This window comes from Muntiacus reevesi, chromosome 13 (genome assembly GCF_963930625.1).
Source record: "Muntiacus reevesi chromosome 13, mMunRee1.1, whole genome shotgun sequence".
NCBI lineage: Eukaryota > Metazoa > Chordata > Mammalia > Artiodactyla > Cervidae > Muntiacus > Muntiacus reevesi.
In genome coordinates, this window is record NC_089261.1 from 66,186,037 (window position 1) to 66,209,900 (window position 23,864).

A 23,864-nucleotide genomic window follows, 5' to 3' on the forward strand; every position below is an offset into this window, starting at 1 on the left:
TCCTTCAACTCCCCAAATATTCTCTGCCTTGAGGGTCTCTGCTCAAGGTTGTGCCAGCATTAGAGGCGTGTCTGCTTACTAACCGAACTGCAGGGTTTCTCTATGCAAAGCAGCTGGTTACCATAATTAGGCCGCAACATGCTCTTGGGGCAGGGGCTTTGCACTCCGATAGTCTGTGGCTTGATTCTGGGCTCCCTGGCTTACTGCCTGTGGTCCTGCTTAGCTTTTCTTCCTACAATTTCTTCGTTTATGAAGTGGGGGAGGGGGACAGGTAACACCAGCTCCTAAAGCCATCCTAAAGATTATGGGAAAAAATGTAGTAACATTTAAACGAACTGACATGTTAAACATTCAATATGTCATATCATTGTAATAGAAGTGTTGTTTTCCAAACCTACCCTTCCCTGCCCCCATTCAAGTCTTCCTGTTTGTTGGCAGTATGAGTTTGTAGAGCCCAGAACTCCCTTGCTATTCAAATTACACTGGAAACAGATATGCCAGATTAGAAACTGTGTTCGTGTCAGAGCAGCCTCCACAAAGGGAAGCTTGGCTTTGGGCTGGAATTGATGTGATCGGTCCCAGCTCTTTGTGGCTGGCCTGTGGCCTGTTTTTGAGCCTGAATATTGCTTGACAGAAACCTGACTGTAGTAGAGAGGAAAGCCACTTCCCTTCCTCTCTTCTCTCTCCCACAGAGGGGCCTTGGCGTACTCTGGGAGAGGAATAACCCGTTTTTAAACTGCACTGGTACGAGAGATGCCTCTTGGGTTTGCCCTCTGCACCATGCAAACCTGCTCTGACCAGCTTTCCTCACTTGCCATGCAGCCCACCACTCCCAAATGGAACACAGTGAGACTCACCTATAATGTGAGGAGTAAGCAAGCACCCAAAGACCCGTAGGGCCCTTTCTCAGACCCGGAACTTCTCTGTCCAGATTGCTTTTCTGGAAGGAACAGAGCCCTCATATGATACCCCCGTTGTCTCCTAGAATGTTAGTGGAGCATCTTGGCTCTCAGACTGTGCCAAGGCGAGGAGCTGAGGGGCAGGAAGAAGCTGGAGGAGGAGCAGCGGAGGGCATGGGGCTCTGGCCATCTGAGATATAGGAGCAATGAAGCACCATGAGCAGCATTTGGGTATTTTAGGCATTGGAGTTCCTCTTCACCAGCAGAGAAATAACTCTGTGTGTAGCTCAGGCAATTCATTAAACAGTAGAAAAATGAAGCATTCTCATTGAAACAGAATGTGAATTGCATTCGGGAGATGAAAACTAGTACATTTAAATTCATCCAACATGTAGATCTCTTTCACAAGCCTTAAACAATTTATAAAATGTATAGCATTTTGTAAGAAGGAGAAAGGGTACTGTGTGTCCATTTACTGCTGGGTAAGCCAGGCCCTACAAAGGCTGTGTAAAACCCTAAACTGGCCAGTTTAGAAGGTTTCTTAAATCACCCTAAAGCTGTTCCTGAAGTGGGGTTAAACTAAAATACTCATAAACCTGGAATTCATTTACTTGAATGTCAGCTTTCATCATTACATTTATTTATCTGGTTTCTCTCACTGAATATATTTTCCTTTCTCCAAAGCAGAAGTAAAAGTTGATATCTGCCTCCCCCACTTCTCTAGAGAATTACAAATGAGCATGCGAATGGCTAAATAATCATAACAATGTTTCATGGATACTTCTGATTTATTCTCCAACACAGATCAAAATCTGACATTGTCTTTTTACCACTAAACACTACACATTTTCTCTTTATCTCATCAGTTTTATCTGAATTGGATTCAGATCTTGTCTATAGAACACAGACAGCAAGAACAAACTTGTGGACACATTATGAGATTATGAGATTATAAACACTTTGGAAAGATTAGTGAATGATCTGATGGAATTATATACATTTCAAGAGGTTGGCAGTGGTAACTAAAGTGAGCATTGGAATATTAAAGCCTCATTTGTTATGTGAATAATAGCTTGTCTGTTGCTCATGATTTATCAGACGTGAAATACGTACATAGTTGTTAGAAGTGCAAACTTCTAACTCTTATTTTATGATAAAATGTCTGTGACCTGACTTAGCATAGAATCCTATAAAATGCTGAGCTAAAAATCAACATGCAAATAGTGCTCTAGAAAATTTAAACAATGGTTTCACTTCTCTTCCTCCTGGCCTTCACTAGCTATTGTCTAAAACAATAAGATTTACAGGCATGTCTGAATCCCCATTAAATATGAATGTGAATGCACAGCAGCAGAGCAAGTCTCCAAACAGTTTTGCAACAACGGGTCAAAGAGGTGCAACACCCTACTCCCCATCAGGAAAAAGGAAATTAAATATACTTTCTCATGGTTGAACTGAAGGGTGTGCTGGGGAAGGAGTGAACGGAATACATACCGTGGTGTTCTCCCTGAGAGGGGTTTTCGGGTGGCTCTGAAGAGGATGTAGCTGGTAATAACTGAGAACATTCCCCACATGGACAGGAATCGCCACCAGTAAAGTTTTATCGTGAAATACAAAGGGACAACCCACATCTGCAGCAGGGTCACCAGCTGTCAGAGAGACGAACAGAAAGTCTCCTTCAATGACCGGGGGCCAGGCGGCATGTCTACTGTTGACGATTCGGAAGCTGCTCTGGGTTAGGGGTTGGGGGAGCCACCTTCACCACCCTGCCTGGGACATGGCGCCCAGTCACCACCCCACTGCAAGCTGTTCTGTACATGCAAAGCTCTGAAGGGCACAGTTATTTGAACATTCAGATGGGAAATAACCCAAAATATCCATCTTCCATCACCTCCCGCAGATATTTCAGATGAGAGGAAATTTAGGCTGCAACAGCTCTGCGATGTTGGACAAAAGATTGCACTTCAGCTGTAAAGTTAGGGACCACAATGCCTGCTTTCCTGCGCTGACTCAAAGTGAGAGTGTTAGTTGCTTCGTCGTGTCTGACTCTTTGTGACTCTGGACTGTAGTTCAGCAGGCTCCTCTGTCCATGGTATTTCCCAAGCAAAATTACCAGAGTGGGCTGCCATTCCCTTTTCCAGGGGATCTTCCTGACCCAGGGATCAAACCTGGGGCTCCCACATTGCAGGAAGATTCTCTACTTTCTGAGCCACCAGGGTGGGAAGAAAATGATATCACAGCGGTAAGGGCTCGGGAAATATGCTGGGCTGCAGGGAGCAGGGGCTATAGTTGCTCTCACGGCACAGATGCACACGCACGGTGATGGCAAGGGAGGAGGTGGTGTCAGGGCACGTCCCGTCTGTCCCAGAGTGCTCCGTGGGGCTAACCCTGGCATCCTGACTGTGCGGTGACCTTGCCCCTGCTGACTGGGCCTGTAAACCACCGCTTGCTTCTTGTCTTTTCTCTTCATTACTGGTGCCCTTTCCAGGCGGTCCCAGGTGGGAATCAAACTCTTTGCAGTCCCTTCTGTGTCACCCCTTGTGACCTGTACCGCTGACCTGAGTCCCAGCAGCCTTCAGAAGGTCCCTCAAGCTGGCTGGCCTCAGCTCCGCACGGCAGGAAGCAGGACAGACCGAACTGATGGGCTGTGGGTCAATGACTGCATACAGCTACCACAGTGACACTTTTACTCTACAGATCAGGCCTAATGCCAGCTACTCACCTCCTGGTAAAAAGCAGATAGGTCGGGGAAGGGAAAGGCTACCCACTGCAGTATTCTGGCCTGGAGAATTCCATGGACGAAGCCCATGGGGTGGCAAAGAGTCAGACACGACTGAGTGACTTTCACTTTCACTTTTTTCACTGGAACAGTAGCAATAACCCTTGGTCTTTTATGTTTTAGAACATGTGACTAACTGCCTATATTTGCTCAGCATTAATATATGAGGTGGACGGCAAAGATGGTTGTCTCATGTGTGGAGTTAAATTGGTAATACTCTGTTCAGGGAGATTCTGAGCCTGGCTCCTGTCTGATCAATTGATCACGCCTGCCAGTGATGTAGAAAGAGTCGTCAGAGCATGCATGTCACACGTCTGTCATCTGAGTATAAACAAGATTTACGCTGCTAGTTTCTTTATCTTTGTGATTAAAAATAGGCAGCTTAGAAAAAAGTTTCTGGGTATACTTTTGGGTCCTTTAATAAAAATTTCGTTACAATAGTCTCAAGGTCAATAATCAGAATTATTTGATAGAACTTCAAGATGTAAATGAACTGCAGCCTTTCTTCTTTCCATGTCAAATAAGAAGACATTTTCCAGGCTTTTTATTCTTTTTAATTCTTCTTGAATGGGCTGGATCTGAAGTCTTATTAGAGTTGCTCTAAATTTTCTTTCAAATACACACAAGACGGCAGAGTAGAAGGACGTGAGCTCATCTTCTCCTGTGAGAACTTGAAAATTGCAACTCGCTGCTGAACAACCACTGACAGGAAAATTTTAGATCCTTTCTTTGGATCCCACTGAAAAAAGATCCACCACATCCAAGGGTAAAGGAGAAACCCCAGCAAGATGGTAGGAGTGGCAAAATCGCATTTAGAATCAAAACCCCATACCGGCCAGAGATGCTCAGAGGGCTCACCAGGACCCAGAGACCCACAGAGACTGATCTGCTCAGTCTCTGGCTGAGGAGGCCTTACCAATAGCTGAGAAAGGAAGGGAAGCGAAAGGCAAAGGAGAAAAGGAAAGATATATCCATCTGAATGCAGAGTTCCAAAGAATAGCAAGGAGAGATAAGAAATCTTTCCTAAGTAATCAATGCAAAGAAATAGAGGAAGACAATACGATGGGAAAGACTAGAGATCTCTTCAAGAAAATTAGAGATACCAAGGGAATATCTCATGCAAAGATGGGCTCAATAAAGGACAGAAATGGTATGAGCCTAATAGAAGCAGAAGATATTAATTAAGAAGAGGTGGCAAGAATAAACAGAAGATCTTCATGGCCCAGATAACCATGATGGTGTGATCACTCACCTAGAGTCAGACATCCTGGAGTGCAAAGTCAAGTGGGCCTTAGAAAGCATCACTATGAACAAAGCTAGTAGAGGTGACGGAATTCCAGTTGAGCTATTTAAAATCCTGAAAGATGATGCTGTGAAAGTGCTGCACTCAATATGTCAGCAAATTTGGAAAACTCAGCAGTGGCCACAGGACTAGAAAATGTCAGTTTTCATTCCAATCCCAAAGAAAGGCAATGCCAAAGAAGGTTCAAACTACTGCACAATTGTACTCATTTCACATGCTAGCAAACTAATGCTCAAAATTCTCCAAGCTAGGTTTCAACAATACATGAACCAAGAACTTCCAGATGTTCAAGCTGGATTTAGAAAAGGCAGAGGAACCAGAGATCAAATTGCCAACATTAGTTAGCAATAGAAAGAGCAAGAGAATTTCAGAAAAACATCTTCTGCTTTATTGACTACGCCAAAGCCTTTGACTGTGTGGATCACAACTAACTGTGGAAAATTCTTCAAGAGATAGGAATACCAGACTACCTTACCTGCCTCCTGAGAAATGTGTATGCAGGTCAAGAAGCAACAGTTAGAACCGGACATGTAACAACAGACTGGTTCCAAATTGAGAAAGGAGTAGGACAGGAATGTATATTGTCACCCTGCTTATTCAACTTATACGCAGAGACTGGACTGGTTAGCGCTGAAAAACTGATGCTTTTGAACTGTGGCGTTGGAGAAAATTCTTGAGAGTCCCTTGGACTATAAGGAGATCCAACCAGTCAATCCTAAAGGAAATCAGTCCTGAATATTCATTGGAAGGATTGATGCTGAAGTTGAAACTCCAATACTTTGGCCACCTGACGTGAAGAACTGATTCCTTAGAAAAGACCCTGATGCTGGGAAAGATTGAAGGTAGGAGGAGAAGGATGAGGATGAGCTGGTTGGATGGCATCACAAACTCTGAGCAAGCTCTGAGAGTTGGTGATGGACAGGGAAGCCTGGCGTGCTGCGGTCCTGAGTCGTAAAGAGTCAGGCACGACTGAGCGACTGAACTGAACTGAAATCGTCTTTCAGAGAACGCTACAATTGTTATCATATATATGAATTTGAGAGGAAGGCATGGCAACCCTCTCCAGCATTCCTGCATGGAGAATCCCCACGGACAGCGGGAGCTTAGTGGGCTACAATCCATGGGGTTGCAGGGTCAGACACGACTGAGTGAGTAAGCAGAGCACAACACAGCAGATGCATTTGAACAAAAATACACATGGTGGAGGGCTTCCCTGGTGGCTCAGATGGTAAAGCGCCTGCCTGTAACGCAGAAGACCTGGGTTCGATCCCTGGGTTGGGAAGATCCCCTGGAGAAGGAAGTGGCAACCCACTCTAGTACTCTTGACTGGAAAATTCTATGGATGGAGGAGCCTGGTAGGCTACAGTCCATGGGGTCGCAAAGAGTTGGACATGACTGAGCGACTTCACTTTAAGTTGCTTTTTTAATACATGGAGAAAATCTGAAATAACTGTTTGGAGCGTTCAGAAAAAGATATCTTACAACATACTTTTTTTTTGTTTATCAGGCAGTACTTTCAGGGAAGAGTAAATATTCATTACTTCTGCCTGAATTAATCAGATCATTGCTTTCATTTTCCATCCTATTTTGTAGGTATGGCCAAAGCTAATGAATGACTTTGCACCTTTATTTGTGAAACTGAGATAAATATGTATATGTGTATCCAAACAGGTAAAACAAGTTTTACTGAAGGAAGCAGAATAGTTTTCATGAGGGCCAGAAACCACATGCTAGGTAACCAGGACCTAAGATGTTTCATTTAGCACTCAGCATCAACAACTTTTAAGATTTTTATGTGGACCATTTTAAAAGTCTTTCTTGTGTTTGTTACAGTATTGCTTTTGTTTTTATACTTTGGTTTTTTGAGTGAGGTCTGTGGGATCTTAGCTTCCAAGCAAGGGTTGAAACCACACCCCCTGAACTGGAAAGGGAACTCTCAGCCACTGGATTGTCAGGGAAGTTTCTGACTCTGCTATTGATAATGACAGTGTGCGGTCCCTCAAAGAAGTCTCCTCAGCATTTAGGTCACTCATTTCTTATAACTGATCACCAAGATTGTTATCTAAGATAAATTATAGCCTCTGGCTTTTTAAAGTTCATCATTCTGGCATTAAAGAAGGAAATGGACATGAACCCCATCTTTCAAAATCTGACCATCTGTCACTTGCATTTTTCATCTTTTTGCTTTAAGTTATGATTCACTTTTACATTTACCCTGTAAAATGCTGAAATTTTAAAAAATGAATAAGATTCAGTTCATTTTAATTTAGAGAAACGCTCATGCTTCTATATTTTATACTTTACTTTAGATTATAAGTAAAAATTTATGAAACTAATCCATTTCCTCTAATCAGTGGTGCTATGCTCTACCTATAGTTTGAAGCAATGACTGGATTATATTTTCATAAAGCTAATTCTTTCCCTGTAGAGCTATAAGCTTGACCCATTTCTAGAAGATGCCAAATTTCTCTTATTTGATGCCTGGATTTAATGAACAATAAATAACAATGCTCAATTTATAGACATGCTACTTTTAAAAAATAGGCCTTGGAGATGAGAAATAAAAGGAAAGTAAAAAATCATTATGATGTATTATGTATGCAAACATTAATTTCTTGACTATCTTTAAAGTGGAATACTCAGAGTCATGTTTTCTCAGCCTGCAAGAGGAAAGGTCAGAAGTTTGCATTATGAATTCAATAACTGCATGAGAAGTCATTTTGAAATGATGGCCACATTTCAAAGCAATTTGAAAGATTCTTTATCAATTTCCAGAAGGGTTAGAACTGCTCATTTTTAATAGTAACTGCCACATGTGAAATGTAGGAATGTTGTGCCTCATAAGTAAGCACATGAAATATGTGAAACTGAGGCGCGTACATGCTGAGGAGGAAGCCTGGCAGCTGGGACACATTAATAATGCCAGAGGGGTCAGCATCTGGGCATGTGTGGATAAAACACATCTGCATTCCTGGCGAAGGGCAGGATCCAGATCCCATGCATCTGGATCACATCACCCTGCCTTCCCCGCCCACACATCATGGCAGGAGGAACTTCCTGACTAAGATGCTGCTGAAAGGTACCATGTTTGTTATTGTAGCCACGCACATAATGAAAATGAAAAGAGCTGCTAATTGTGTCAAAACAAAGGAATCTTCTCATTTGTCTAGTTGTACAGAATGTTGAATGAGTCACACAATATGAAAGGAGAGAAAAAAAGGAAAGTTATGTGATGCTCTTTGCACTGCAAATCCCAAACTATCTGCAACCATTTGTACATGTGTCTGTGTTTATATGGGTGGGGCTGGATGCAGAGCAGAGGTATGCTCAAAGGGAAGGTGAAAATTATCATGAGAATACCTGATGCCAGGAAATACTGCTGCTACCAGTTCAAACAAGTAAAAGTATGGAATCCTGGCATATGAAGGGCTCTCAGAAATTCACTAGGTCCATATTTCTATCTTCAAGTCAGTTGACTTGATTTTGCTGTTTAAACTCTTAAAGGCGATTCTGCAGATGCATACATACATACATACATACATACATATATATAGTGCTAATGGTAAAGAACATGGCTGCCAATGCAGGAGATATAAGAGACACAGGTTCAATCCCTGGGTCAGGAAGATCCCTGGAGGAGGGCACGGCAACCCACTCCAGTATCCTTGCCTGGAGAGTCCTATGGACAGAGGAGCCTGGCAGGCTACAGTCCACGGGGTCTCAAAGAGTCAGACACGACTGAAGTGACTTAGCACACATGCAAATACAACATGGATACATTAGGGTCTTGTCTCATTTTAAAAAGATTCAAACATAATACTTTATTGGCACAATAATATGTTCTAGTGTTTCACAGCAATTATTAATAGGCAGTACATTTGATTTAAATAGAGCAAATTTTCAGTCTGTGGCAAAGTATTTGCCTGTGTATTGAGGCAAGTTAATGGTATGTTTGAAGACAAAATTCTGTGTATTTAGTCATCAGGCTTTCTACTGATTTGAAGAACAGTAGAAAAATTCTTTTTTGGTGCCCCACCCTCATTTCTTACAGATATGAAAATTAGGATACATAAAAGAAGGTGGTGAGGGTGTTGTTGAATGAAACTTTATTTTTTTATGTTGAAATAAATTGTTTTTATTAACAGTGTAGAGAAAGATGAATACTTCTGAAAATGCATATATAAATTTAAATATATTTTCAAAACATCAAATATTTAGCATTTCCCACTATTTCACTATGGTGTTATCAAGTCAATTTGATTTCCCAACTGAATGAACACTCTCACACCTTCTTTTTCATGCAATGAACTGAATGGACTGTAATTTATGGTTACACTGTGTATTGTCACCAGGGGAAGAAATAGAGCTATATATAAAAGCATACATTTTTTCTTTCCTTAAAACTCCATCCCAGTCACCATCAATGAACATTAGATTCAGGCTATGTTACTATTCCTTGGGCTACATGAATGCAATGTGGAACTCAGTTGCATGAATGGAAAAACAAAACTTCTTTTAAAATAAAATTAAAAGGAAATCATTTAGGTTAAATGAAGAATGACAATATCTTGAAGAACAAAATCAAATTGTCCTAATGCACATTACTTGAAGGTTTATAAACTATCAATTTGTTTGTACCCTAAATACTATCTGCAGTAATGACATTATTAAAAAGAGTGTATATTCATGGTTATGATGTCAGAAATGGGAAGAACTACCTCTCAAGAAGAACTCCTCAGAAGTGTTACCAATACAAGGATGTACTACTATCCAACAGCAGGCCAATAAACTGAGAGACGGGATGTTGGAGCAAGGAATAGTAACTTTATTTGGAAAGCCAGAGAAGATGGTGGATTAGTGTTCCAAAGAATCATTTTATCTGAGTTATAATTCAGGCTTCTTTTACACACAAAGGAGAAGGCTGTGGCTGCTTATTGCAAATTTCATTGTGCTGGCCAGACCCAGGAAGAAATGTGATAATCCTTTGTTCTTGCCCTTGACCACGTAGGTCAGGATATTCCTGTAAACCTCCAACAAGACAAATGTTACTCTTTGTTTTGAAGTTTTTATCTTTGTATGAAAGGAAATGTGTTATTTTTTCAGTCAAGCCTTGCAGGCATAGCCTTGAGAAAGTGGTACTATGTATATTTCAGGTTATCAGCAACAACATTCTTTCATTATTTGAGGAGACAAAGTTGAAGAGTCAGCAGGACTAAGCAACAGAACACAAAGGTTAGAGCTAAAGGGATAGATCCAATAGGAGTCAGGTTGTTTTCTGTTAAGAGACGTATCTTGCAAACATCAATTCCTCAACCATCTAGCAGATGACTACTTAATATGTTTGAATTTTAGGTTATCACCCAATAAAAAAATGAGACCTTTTTTCCTTCTCCAAAGAACATATACAAAATGCTTTAAAACTTGTTCTACTTAGGCATAAAATCTAGCCTGAAATTAAGAGTATACTATTTTTGTCGTTAAGCAAAGTTATCTGGGTTACTAATACATTTATTCCATATTTAAAGTACCAGAAAATATTCCAATTTTGGTAAAATATCATGATGGAGAGATGAAGTCACAGGAACAACAAACTGAGGCTCTGTGGTACTATGACTGGTGTTTCAAACTCTCAGTTCTTATATTACATGACCCAAGACTGATTCTCACTGCCAAGAAGTTAAAACCAATGTTTGCCAAGTAGATGTGCAATTTGATATAAAAATTTATGAATATTTTGCTATGTGCAAAATTTTAAATCATAATGCTGCTGCTGCTAAGTCGCTTCAGTTGTGTCCGCTCTTTGCGACCCCATAGACGGCAAACTGCTAGGCTTTCCCGTCCCTGGGATTCTCCAGGCAAGAACACTGGAGTGAGCTGCCGTTTCCTTCTCCAATGCATGAAAGTGAAAAGTGAAAATGAAGTCGCTCAGTCGTATCCGACTCTTAGTGACCCAATGGACTGCAGCCTACTAGGCTCCTCAGTCCATGGGAGTTTCCATGCAAGAGTACTGGAGTGGGTTGCCATTTGAAACGTTATTTTTAATTAAATGCTGTTAAAAGCATTTGGAAGTAATTTAACTTTGAGGCTTTGCCTATGTTTCTACCATATTAACACTAGCAGATGGAAATAGAAAAATTCAAATATCCAGATGCTCAGTCGATACTGTGCTAAAAATGCATCTGAAACTTTCAGATATTAAGCAGTATCTCAAACAAAATATCAAAACTTTTCTACTTTCTACTTACATGTTTTGGCATCACCTAGGAGCAGTTAATGGTATATTTTCTTTTTAAAAAATTTATTTGTTTTAGTTGGAGGACAACTACTTTACAATATTGCGATGGTTTCTGCCACACATCAGTATGAACTGGCTGTAGGCATACCTGCGTCCCGCCATCCTGAACACCCCCACCTCCCTCCCCACCCCATCCCTCCAGGTCGTCACACAGCACCAGCTCTGGGTGCCCTGAGTCACCACCAAACTCACACTGCTTACTATTTTATACATGGGAATGCATATGTTTCAATGTTATTCTCTCAAACCAGCCCACTCTCTCCCTCACCCACTGAGTCCAAAAGAATGTTCTTTACATCTGTGTCTCCTTCAGCTGCCCTGCACATAGGATCATTGGTACCATCTTTCTAGATTCTGTATATATGCATTAATATATGGTATTTGTCCTTCTCTCTCTGTGAATAGACATGGCCCATTCACTCTGTGTAATAGGCTCAAGGTTCATCCACTTCATTAGAACTGACCTAAACGTGTTCCCTTTTATGGCTGAGTAATATTCCATTGTGTATATTTACAATTTCCTTATCCATTCAATCTGTCAAGGTTGCTTCCATCTTCTGGCTGTTGTAAATAGTGTTGCAATGAATACTGGGGTACATGTGTCTTTTTCAATTCTGGATTCCTCAGGGTATATGCCCAGTAGTGGGATTGCTGGGTCATATGGTAGTTTTATTCCTAATTTTTAAAGGAATCTCCGCACCTTTCTCCATAGTGGCTGTATCAGTTTGCATTCCCACTAAAAGTGTAAGAGGGTTCCCTTTTCTCCACACTCACTCCAGCATTTATTGTTTGTAGACTTTTTGATGATGGTCAACTATGTGTAAAAGAATAAAATTAGAACACTCCTAACACCATACAGAAAAATAAACTCAAATGGATTAAAGACTTAAATCTCAGACCAGAAACCATAAAACTCTTAGAGGAAAGCATCAGCAGGACACTCTCTGACATAAATCACAGCAAGATCCTCTGTGACCTACCTCCTAAAGTAATGGAAATAAAAAAAATAATAAACAAATGGGACCTAATTAAACTTAAAAGCTTTTGCACAATGAGGGAAACTATAAGCAAGGTGAAAATACAACCTGCAGAATGGGAGAAAATAATAGCAAACAAACAGCTGATGAAGAATTAATCTCTAAAATCTACAAGCAGCTCATACAACTCAATACCAGAAAAACAAACAATAAAATCAAAAAGTGGGCAGAAGACCTAAACAGGCATTTCTCCAAAGAAGACATACAGATGGCTAATCAACTTTACTTTCTTAATAACCTATTTCCTTTGCTTTAGGTATTTATGATAAGTAGCTCTGATGTACACAGCTCCTACAGACAATACAACTGAGCCTGTCTAGAGAAATTAAACGAGCACTTCAGAAGACAGACAAATTTATTAAAAACTGTATCTGAAAAAGTTCTGAGCTTTTGGATTTGTCTCTTGCTGCTGAAGAACATGGTTCAAATTATGCAGGAAATAATGCGAAAGTAATAATACTTTATGCATAATAAATAATACCTTCAGGGCATGAATTTATGTAAAATAATAATACCTTCTGGGCACAAAGCTGCTCACACATATTACTGTGTGTACTTCCTACTTTTTTCCTAACTTCCTCCCCCTTTAAAAACAATCTGTAAACTCCCACTCCTGCCATTTTTCACTGATTTACAGAGTTGTCCATCCCAGTACACATAAATAGGACCATCAGAATTTTTAACCCATAGCCCACAGGAAACATCCTTGTCAACAAGGGATCGTGAGCAGCTCCTCCTGCCTTCATCTCATGGACGCCTCCAGTTTCCAGAGGCAGGGTGATCTCGGTTGGTTTCCAAGACAAACCATCCACCATCACAGTGGTCCAAGTCTATGCCCCGACCACTGATGCCAAAGAAGCTGAAGTAGTATGATTTTATGAAGACTTACAAGACCTTCTAGAACTAACACCAAAAAAAAAAAAAAAAAAAAAAAAAGAGATGCTCTTTCATCACAGGTTATTGGAATACAAAAGTAGGAAGTCAAGAGATACCTGGAGTAACAGGCAAGTTTGGCCTTGGAGTACAAAATGAAGCAGGGCAAAGGTTAACAGAATTTTGCCAAGAGAATGCACTGGTCATAGCAAACACCCTCTTCCAACAACACAAGAGACAACTCTACACCTGGACATCACCAGATGGTCAATACTGAAATCAGATTGATTATATTCTTTGCAGCCAAAGATGGAGAAGCTCCACAGTCAGCAAAAACAAGACCTGGAGCTGACTGTGACTCAGATCATTAGCTCCTTATTGCAAAATTCAAGCATAAATTGAAGAAAGTAGGGAAAAACATTAGACCATCCAGGTATGACTGAAATAAATTATTTATAATTACACGTTGGAAGTAACAAGTAACAAGTCAATTCAAGGCATTAAATCTGGTAGACAGAATGCCTGAAGAACTATGGATGGAGGTTTGTAACACTGTACAGGAGGTGGTGACCAAAACCATTCCCAAGAAAAAGAAATGCAAGAAGGCAAAGTGGTTGTCCAAGGAGCCTAACAAATAACTGAGAAAAGAGGAGAAGCAAGAGGCAAAGGAGAATGGAGAGTTTGAGAGAACAGCAAGAAGGTATAAGAAAGCCTTCTTAAGTGAACAATGCAAAGAAACAGAGGGAACAATAGGATGGGAAAGGCTAGAGATCTCTTCAAGGAAATTAGAGATACCAAGGGAATACTTCATGCAAAGATAGGCACAATAAAGGACAGAAACAGTATGGACCTAACAGAAGCAGAAGATATTAAGAAGAGGTAGCAAGAATACACAGAAGAACTATATGAAAAAGATCTTCATGACTCAGATAACCATGATGGTTTGGTCAACTCACCTAGAGACAGACATCCTGGAGTGTGAAGTTAAGCGGTTTTTAGGAAGCATTACTAAGAACAAAGCTAGTGGAGGTGATGGAATTCCAGCTGAGCTATTTCAAATCCTAAAAGATGATGCTGTGAAAGTGCTGCACTCAATATGCCAGCAAATTTGGAAAACTCAGCAGTGGCCACAGGACTGGAAAATGTCAGTTTTCATTCCAATCTCAAAGAAAGGCAATGCCAAAGAATGCTCAGACTACTGCACAATCACACTCATTTCACATGCTAGCAAACTAATGCTCAAAATACTCCAAGCTAGGCTTCAACAGTACATGAACTGAGAACTTCCAGATGTGTACAAGATGGTATCTTGTAAGCTGAATTTATAAAAGGGAGATAAACCAGAGATCAAATTGCCAGCATCTGATGGATCATAGATAAGACAAGGGAATTCCAGAAAAATATCTACTTCTGCTTCATTGACTATGCTAAAGCGTTTGATTGTGTGGATCACTACCAACTATGGAAAATTCTTCAAGAGATGGGAATGCCAGACCACCTTACTTGCCTCCTGAGAAACCTGTATGAAGGTCAAGAAGCAACAGTAAGAACTGGAAATGGATCAATGGACTGGTTCAAAATTGGGAAATGAGTACATCAAGGCTGTATACTGTCACCCTGCTCACTTAACTTACATGCAGAGAATATCATGTGAAACACTGGGCTAGATGCATCACAAGCTGAAATCAAGATTGCCAGGAGAAATATCATCAAACTCTGATATGCAGATGATACCACTTTAATGGCAGAAAGTGAAGAGGAACTAAAAAGCCTCTTGATGAGAGTGTAAAAGGACAGTGAAAAAGCTGACTTAAAACTTAACATTCAAAAAACTAAGATCATGGCATCCAGTCCCATTATTTCATGGCTAATACATGGGTAAAAAGTAGAAACAGTGGCATATTTTATCTTTGGTGGCTCCAAAATCACTATGGACAGTGATTGCAGGAATGAAATTAAGATGCCTGTTCCTTGGAAGGAAAGCTATGACAAAACTAGACAGTGTATTAAAAAAGCAGAGACATTACTTTACCAGCAAAGTTCGGTATAGTCAAAGCTGTGGTTTTTTTCAGTAGTTATGTATGGATTTGAGAGCTGGACCATAAAGAAGGCTGAGCACCGAAGAACTGATGCTTTTGAAATTTGGTGCTGGAGAAGGCTCTTGAGAGTCCCTTGGACAGCAAGGAGACCAAACCTGTCAATCCTAAAGGAAATCAACCCTGAATATTCATTGGAAGGACTGATGCTGAAGCTGAAGCTCTAATACTTTGGCCACCTGATGGGAAGAGCTGACTCATTGGAAAAGACTCTGATGCAGGAGAAGGGGGTGACAGAGGATGAGATGGTTGGATGGCATCACCGACTCAATGGACATGAGTTTGAGCTAATTCCAGGAGATAAAGAAGGACAGGGAAGCCTGGCATGCTACAGTCCATGGGGGTCACAAAGAATCAGACATGACTTAGTGACTGAACAAACAAGCAAAAGTTTCCAAAGGTACCCAGAGCAGCATATTTCCCCCTAATTTCCTTCAAGGAGGTTGTTTCATAAACTTGTGATGCACTTTCTCTTCATCTGCATTTCTTCCTGGGATTCCCCAACCTCCAAAATGATTTTTTAAAATTTACATACTTTAAGATCTGCTTTTTGTGCTGCGCAGTTCAATGGGATTTGACAAATGCATCATGTCCTGAATCCAAAATTACAGTACCACACAGATCAATTCTATGGCCTTAAAATTCCCATTTCACTTGCTTAGTCTTATCCTTTTCCTTCCCTGAGCAGTTTACTTTCTGTGCTTTTGCATTTGGATATCTTGTAACTGGAATCAGTATGTAGCCTTTTCATATTGGCTTGTTCCTCAGTGTCTCTTTGGGACTTGATAGCTTAAATCTTTTTTCTGCGGACTAACATCCCATTGCATGGAGGTGCCACAGTTTGCTCATTTAGTCTTACTTTAAAGCAGCAGTGCCCAGGATTTTTGGTACCAGGGACTGGTTTTGTGTAAGAGGATTTTTCCATGGATAGAAGGTGGGATGGGGTGGGGATGATCTCAGGATGATTCAAGAGCATTACATTTATTGTGCACGTTATTTCTTTATTATTTCATCAGTTCCGCCTCAGATCATCAGACATTAGATCATGGGAGCCAAGGATCCCTGTTTTAAAGGACATCTTGATTGTTTCCAGTTTGGGGTGATTATGAATAAAGGTGCTGTAAATATTTTCATGCAGCTTTTTGTGTGAGGGTAGGTTTTCCGTTCAATCGGGTAAATACCTAGTAGTTCGATGACTGAATAATACCGCATTTAGCTTTGTGGAAGGCTGCCCAACTGCTTTCCACAATGGTTCTATCATTTTGCATTCCCACTCTGCAAGAGTTCCTGCTGCTTCACATCCTTGTCAGCATTTGGTATTGTTGGATTTCAGCCATTATAATACCCTTATATTGGTAACATATTGCAAGTTATTGTTTTAACTTGCAATTCCCTAATGACAAATGATGATGAACTTCTTTTCATATGATTATTTGCCATCTGTATATCTTTCCTTGATGAGCTGTCTTTTTAGATATTTTGCCATTTAACTGAGTTGCTTTCTTATGATTGAGCTCTAAGTATATTTTGGATAGCAGTCCTTTATTAAGCATGTGTTTTATAATTACTTTCTCCCAGTTTGTAGCTTGTCTTTTCATTCTCTTAACAGTATCTTTCACAGAAGACTTTTTACTTTAAATAAAATCCAACTTATCAATATTTTTTTTCCTGGATCTTGCTTTTGGTGTTATATCTGAAAACTCATCAATTTTTCCATTTTATTTCTGAAAGTTTTACAGTTTCACATTTAGGTCCATGATCCACTTTGGGTTTATTTTTGTGAAATATGTAAGTTCTATGTCTAGATTATTATTATTTTTTGCATATGAATGATCAATTTTTTTCAGTACCATTTAAAGTAAAAATATCCTTGTACCGAGTAAAAATATCCTTGCTCCACTGAATTGTCTTCACTCCTTTATCGTGGATCAGTTGACTATATCTATGGGGGTCTATTTATGGGCTCTCTACTCTTTTCCATTGATCTATGTGTTCTTCCTTTCACCAAAACCACACTGTATTCATCACTACAGTTTTACGGTAAGCCTTGAAGTAGGGTAGTGTCAGTCCTCCAACACAGTTCTTCACTGTTGTGCTGTCTATTCTAGGTCATTTGCCTTTCCACATGAAGTGTAGAATCAGTTTGTCAATGTTCACAAAACAGTTTGCTGGGATTTTGAATGGGATTATAGAACCTATAGATCAAGTTGGAATGAATCAACATCTTGAAAGTATTGAACTTTCCAATCCAGGAACACTGATTATATTTGCATTTACTTGAAACCTTCTCAGTTTTTGCATATGGCTCTTGTGAATATTTTGCTGGATTTATACATAAATATTTCCTTTGCTATTGCAAATGATGTTGTGTTTTAATTTCAAATTCCAATTATTCATTGCTAGCATATAAGAAAGTAATTGACTTTTGTATACTGACCTTGAATCCTGCAACCTTGCTATAATCACTTATTAGTTCCAGGAAATTTCTGTTGATTTTTTGGGAGTTTTCCATATAGACAATCATGTCATCCACAAACAGAGATGGTTTTATTTCTTCCTTTCCAATCTATATACCTTTTATTTCCTCTTTTTTTGTCTTATTGCACTAAAGCTAGGGCTTCCAGTACAATGTCGAACTGGGTTGGTGAGAGGAGACAGTCTCACTTCTTCCGTATCTTAAGAGGAAATTATCCAGTTTCTTACCATTAAGTATAATGTTAGGACAGGTTTTTGTAGATATTCTTATCAAGTTGAGAAAGTTCCCCTCTATTCCTAGTTTGCTAAGAGTTTTTATATGAATGAGTGTTGGACCTTGTCAAACGCTTCTTCTACATCTATTGGATATAATCATGTAAATTTTCTTCCTTACCCTCTTGATGTGGTTGCTTACATAAGTTGATTTTTAATTGCTGAACCAACCTTACCTACCTGGAACAAATTCCACTTGGTAATGGTGTATAATTCTGTTCATGCATGGTTTAATTCAATTTGCTAATATTTTGTTTAGGATTTTTATATTTATGTTCATGAGAGATGCTGGTCTAGAGTTTCTTTTTCTCATAGTATCTTTATCTGGTTGAAGTATTAGGTTGAAGTGCTGGCCTCAATGAATGAATTCTGATGTATTCCCTCTGCTGCTAATCTCTAGAGAGATTGTAGAGAATTGGTATCATTTCTTCCTTACATAGTTGGTAGAATGCATCAGTGAAACCATCTGGACTTGGTGCTTTTTGTTTTGGAAGGTTATTAATTGCTGATTCACTTTTTAAAAACAGATATTATTCAGATGATTTATTTCTCCTTGTGTGAGTTCTGGTATAGTTTGAGTCTTTCAAGGAATTAGTCTATATGTGGGCACAGAGTTGTTCATAATATTAATTTATTTTTTTTTTTATGTCCATGAGATCAGTAATAATGATCCTTTCTTCTGTTCTGATATTAGCAATATATATTCTCTCTTACTTTTCTTGGTTAACTGGCTAGAGGTTTATTAAATTTATTGATCTCTTCAAAGAACTAGCTTTTGAACCAGTCTTGAACTCTTCTCCTCTCAGCATGACTTGTAATTTTTCATTGAGAAGTTCTTATTGAGGCTCTTATTTGGTTATTAAGAACCTTTAGTGTGAGCTTTTGTGTTAATTTGGCTAGGAGTTGGACTATGTTTGATATTTGCTCTGTGTCAGAGTCTTCAATTTCCATTAGTACACTTGTTTGTGTCTCTCTTTTTGTCTTTGGTTTCCCTAAAAACTCATTGTAATTTCGGTAGCTTGCAGCCCTTTTAGCCATAATGCACTGTTATACTGGACACCATGTGGTGGTCCAATAGGAGGCAGTGAAAGTATTTTATTATTCTGTGTTTATCTTTCAGTGAGCTCTATCCCTGGAATATGACCTTCACAGGTGTTTTGTTTTCCCATTAGGTGAGAAAGGAAGACTAGAAGGGCCTGGGGTTGGGTCATTTCCCTTTCTCTCCATTAGCTAAGGCTCTGATAAATTCTTTTCCTTTGCTGTGTAGGTCTTTGTGGTGGCAAACACTTATTCAGAATGATTAACTTTCCTCTGCAAGCCTGTTGGAAGCACAAAAATTTTCCTTGGCTTTTAACCATGAGAAGACCTGTTAGGGTTCCAGGAGGTAAAATCTACAAAAATACGAGGGGTCCCTAAGACTGTGGTCCCTGGAGGTCTTGCTCTCACACTGGCCAAAACTCTGCTCCCAGGATTTCTTCCAAGTTATCCATTGAGCATTTCCTCCAGTCTATGACTCTGGCAGCTTCTGTTTCCAATAAGCAGATCTTGGTTCTGATTCCCTACATGCATCTGTTTTTCCAGATTTAGGGGTGATGACTTTTCCTGGGAAACAATGGAAACAGGGACAGATTTTATTTTGGGGGGCTCCAAAATCACTGCAGATGGTGACTGCATTCATGAAATTAAAAGATGCTTGCTCCTTGGAAGAAAAGTTATGACAAACCTAGACAGCATATTAAAAAGAAGAGATATTACTTTGCCAAAAAAGGTCTGTATAATCATAGTCAAAGCTATGATTTTTTCAGTAGTCATGTATAGATATGAGTTGGACATAAGACTGAGCACTGAAGAATTGATGTGTTTGAACTGTGGGGTTGGAGAAGACTCTTGAGAGTCCCCTGAACTGCAAGGAGATGAAACCAGTCAATCCTAAAGGAAATCAACCCTGAATATTCATTGGCAGGATTGATACTTCAGTTGAAGCTGAAGCTCCAATATTTTGGCCACCTGATGTGAAGAACTGACTCATTGGAAAAGACCCTGATGCTGGGAAAGACTGAAGGCAGGAGGAAAAGGGGACGACAGAAAAAGAGGTAGTTGGATTGCATCACTGACTCAATGGACATGAGTTTGAGCAAGTTCTGAGAGATGGTGGACAGGGAAGCCTGGCATGATACAGTTCATGGGGTCGCAAAGAGTGGGACACGACTGAGCGACTGGATAACAACAATTTTTCCTATGACCTCAGTTCTCTGATAGGTCCAGGAAAAGTCACTGATACTCAGCTTGTTCAGCTTTTTCCCTTGTGATAACTTTCAAGCTTTTTACGTATCAGAGCTGAAACCAGAAGGCCTTCCTATTTTTAAAAATGTCATCTTTTTAAAGATCAGGAAACTGAGGCTCACTGTGCTAAGCTGAGCAGCTAGAGTTGTCTAGCTCCTAAGCCAGGCTCTTCTCTTCACAGCCTGCCCCTCCTCTTCACAGCCTGCCCCTCATTCCCTTAACACATCTCATAGAACCAGCCCAGGGAACACTCCCAGACAAAGCAGATGGCAGAGCAAGAGGGTGTGGCAAGGCAGGATAAGCAGATGTGATATTTGAAAAAACAATACATTCAAGTCGCCTAATGGAGAATGTAGATTAATGGGGGTGGTGGTGGTATTCACTTTAGCTTTACAAAAGCATTCAGAAGAGCATTCCTTTATTAGTAAACTGCTTTTACAGGGTATGGTTAAATTTACACAAATGTTGTTTACAAGTCGTATCCCTTGAATGCATTCAGAGCCAACTGTTGGGACTGAACATTCAGTGTGTGTCTAGAAATTCTCACAGGGAAACGCTCTGAGTCCCAGGTCGGGAAGGCGGGCTCTTATCTGCATGCCTGTGTGCTAAGTGGCTTCAGTTGTGTCTGACTCTTGGCAACCTGCCAGGCTTCTCTGTCCACGGGATTTTCGGAACGAGAATGCTGGAGTGGGTTGCCGTGCCCTCCTCCAGGGGATCTTCTTGACCCAGCAATCCAATTTGAGCCTCTTATGTCTCCTGCATTGGCATACGTGTTCTTTGCACTATCGCCACCTGGGAAGCCCCTCTTATTTGCAGGGCTTACATTTTGCAGATAAGGAAAGCGTGATTCAGAGATACTGAAGGAATATCAATATCCTTGACATAAGAGAAAATAACTAATGAAGTTGGATTTTTGTTTCCTCTCTGCAACTCATTAGTTATGTGACCTTGACCAAGTTATTTAATTTCTCTGAACTATATTTCACAAAGGGAGTAAAAAATTATTACCTCCCAGGGTAAGTTAGATAATGTACAAAAAGCAGTTAATCACAACTGTAATAATATGTAATAGTTACATATAAATTTATATATGGTATTTCATATATATTTTATAGTAATATAATAATTATCATGGAGTAACTATTATAGTATATTATTATATTACACTATATTATAGTAATAATAGTTAATATGTTATATATAATGATATATTATTAATGTATTGGTGAAGGTTACAGCATCAGTTCGCTAAATTTCATCAAAAACTTCACTATACTTGTAAAACTTTCCTTGTAAAAAGAGCCGGGAGCTTCCTGAACCTTATGAACATGTTAAAGCTCTAGTTCTGGAGGGTCCTACATAGTCTTAAACGCCAAGAGAAAAGAGTTAAAAGTGCTGTGCTGTCCTTAGTCGCTCAGCGATGTCTGACTCTTCACGACCCCGTGGACTGCATTCCACCAGGCTCCTCTGTCCATGGGATTCTCCAGGCAAGAACACTGGAGTGGGTTGCCATGCCCCCCTCCAGGGGATCTTCCCAACCCAGGGATCGAGCCCAGGTCTCCCGCGTTGCAGGTAGATTCTTTACCATTTGGGCCACCAGGGAAGCCCAAGTTAAAAGTTAGGTTATATATTAAAAAAAAGTTGGGTTATTTTTGGATGATAAGGCTGTTTAGGTCAGGTTTTATGGGAACATGTCCATCAAATTTCATACCAAAGATGTTGACCTGAATAGGGCGTCAGATCCAGGTTTTTGGATACAGTTCATGCAAGTCACAGTAAAAGAGCTGCAAACCAGTGCTGGAGTCAGCTACAGGCGCTCGGGGAACCATTTCCAGCCCCAGTATTTGCAGATGTCACCCAGAGCTCCTGAGACGGCTGAGGTCTGATGACGCCTCTGGCAGTGAAACTCCAAGAAGGTACACACGGCAAGGGGTGAAGCCAAAGCAGCGGCATGGGAATGGTCAGCCTCACACGCCGGATCTTACCTTGAGCCAAAGACTGTCATCAGAGACACACAGGGTCTCTCCACCTGTTCCTTTGGGGCCATGCAATAACAGTAGATGGACTATGATGGGCAAAGAAGTAGAGAATATTCTAGAGGCCAGCTATATCTTTGTGCTAACACAGAACAGTTCCTTTGAGACCACCACAAGACCCATATCTGTGCTTGACCACTGAAGGCATCCTTAGGCTCCTGGCTTTGTCAGAATGGGTCACCCCAAGAGATGCAACACACACCGCCACCGGTTACCTCCAAGGCAGCTTCAGGACCACAGAGCGCATGTGAGTAGACGTGCGATGTGCAGCTGTGTGGCAGGACACAGTCACAGCGCCTCCGGGGGGAAGGGGGTGACTAAGGGAGCCCCGTCCTGGGGGGCAGAGCACAGTCAGGAGCAAGGGCCCTGGGGAGGCGTTCTGGGCAGTCCAGCTTGTGCAGTGAGCTGGGGAGACCACCCCGCCATTGAGGCTGAGACCCGCCAACGGCAGCAAGTCCTCCAAGGGGCCTCTGACTGCTCACGGGCCGGCGTGTCGGCAGCGCAGCCAGTGTGTGAAGCCCCATGCTGATGCAGGCGGCGGCAGCTTCAGCTTCCATATGAGCAACTTCGTCACACACGAGGACAGATCCCTTCTAGCATGGGGTACCTCAAAAGTCAGCAGATAAAAGTGACAGAGGAGTCGCGGGGTACACTTCAAGTCAGCTGGCTCACGTGGTGTTCCTTTCAAGGGGAATTTCTCTCTAAGCAAAATCCACATCTGTGTCATCGTGGAAACTGAACTCAGACAAACTCGGAGCTAATTATCAGTTATCAAGGAAGGATGGAACAGGGCTACAAACCCTTTCCTGAAGAATCCAGCTTTCTTTTTAAGGACTCTACGAATTCTATGCTAGGTATTTCCATTTTGAAGATAAGGAAACCATATATTTAAGGGGCTTTTTCTTTGATATGAGAGAGAATAACTAATGAGGTTTGATCCTACTCTTCTTCATTGAAGAAAATTGGTCCAAGTGGAATACAGAGGGTGTTCATTTTAATTTACAAGACAGTGGTGACAGGGCAGCACAAGGATGCATCTACTTAAAAAATAAACAAAAGTCTCCCAAGATTCCCTTTTCTAAATAGAATGCTCAAAATTAACTTAGATTTACATATTAGAGGAAACTTAGAAGAATCCTTTTCAGTCCCATGCTATGTAGGAAATAATTTTTATGATGGGTGAAAAGAAAAGAAAATACTCGTCTAAGCCAGCACTTCATCTGTCACAGGCAAGTTTTCTCACACAACGAGCAGCCCGGGACCCAGAGCGGCGGAGAGCGTGAGCTGCGGGACGTTCTCCTCTGCAGCATCTCCCCACTCAGCCCATCTCAGGTCTGCATCGGTTCAGAGTGCCATCCCTGGACCAGTAACTCTGCACCCTCGGGAACTCGTTCAACGTGCAAACTTATTTGGCCTACCTGGAGTGAAAGAACTCTGGGGGTGGGACCTGGGAGTTTCATTTAACGGGTCCCCCGCTGGTTCTGCTGCGCCTGCAGCTGTGAGCAGCACTGCCCT

The 23,864-nt window shown here is 40.8% G+C and overlaps 1 protein-coding gene and 1 non-coding gene across 2 annotated transcripts in view; one reads left to right on the forward strand and one right to left on the reverse strand.

Moving 5' to 3' along the window:
* Positions 1-23,864, reverse strand: part of RNF175 (ring finger protein 175) — a 61,861-nt gene that overhangs the window by 25,520 nt on the left and 12,477 nt on the right. The window contains exon 4 of the mRNA XM_065904871.1: positions 2,394-2,548. Within this exon, the coding sequence (XP_065760943.1) occupies positions 2,394-2,548 (155 nt within the window). The remainder of the gene's footprint in view (positions 1-2,393; positions 2,549-23,864) is intronic.
* Positions 6,192-6,263, forward strand: TRNAY-GUA (transfer RNA tyrosine (anticodon GUA)). The gene has a single exon. It is a non-coding gene; the product is annotated as a tRNA-Tyr (tRNA).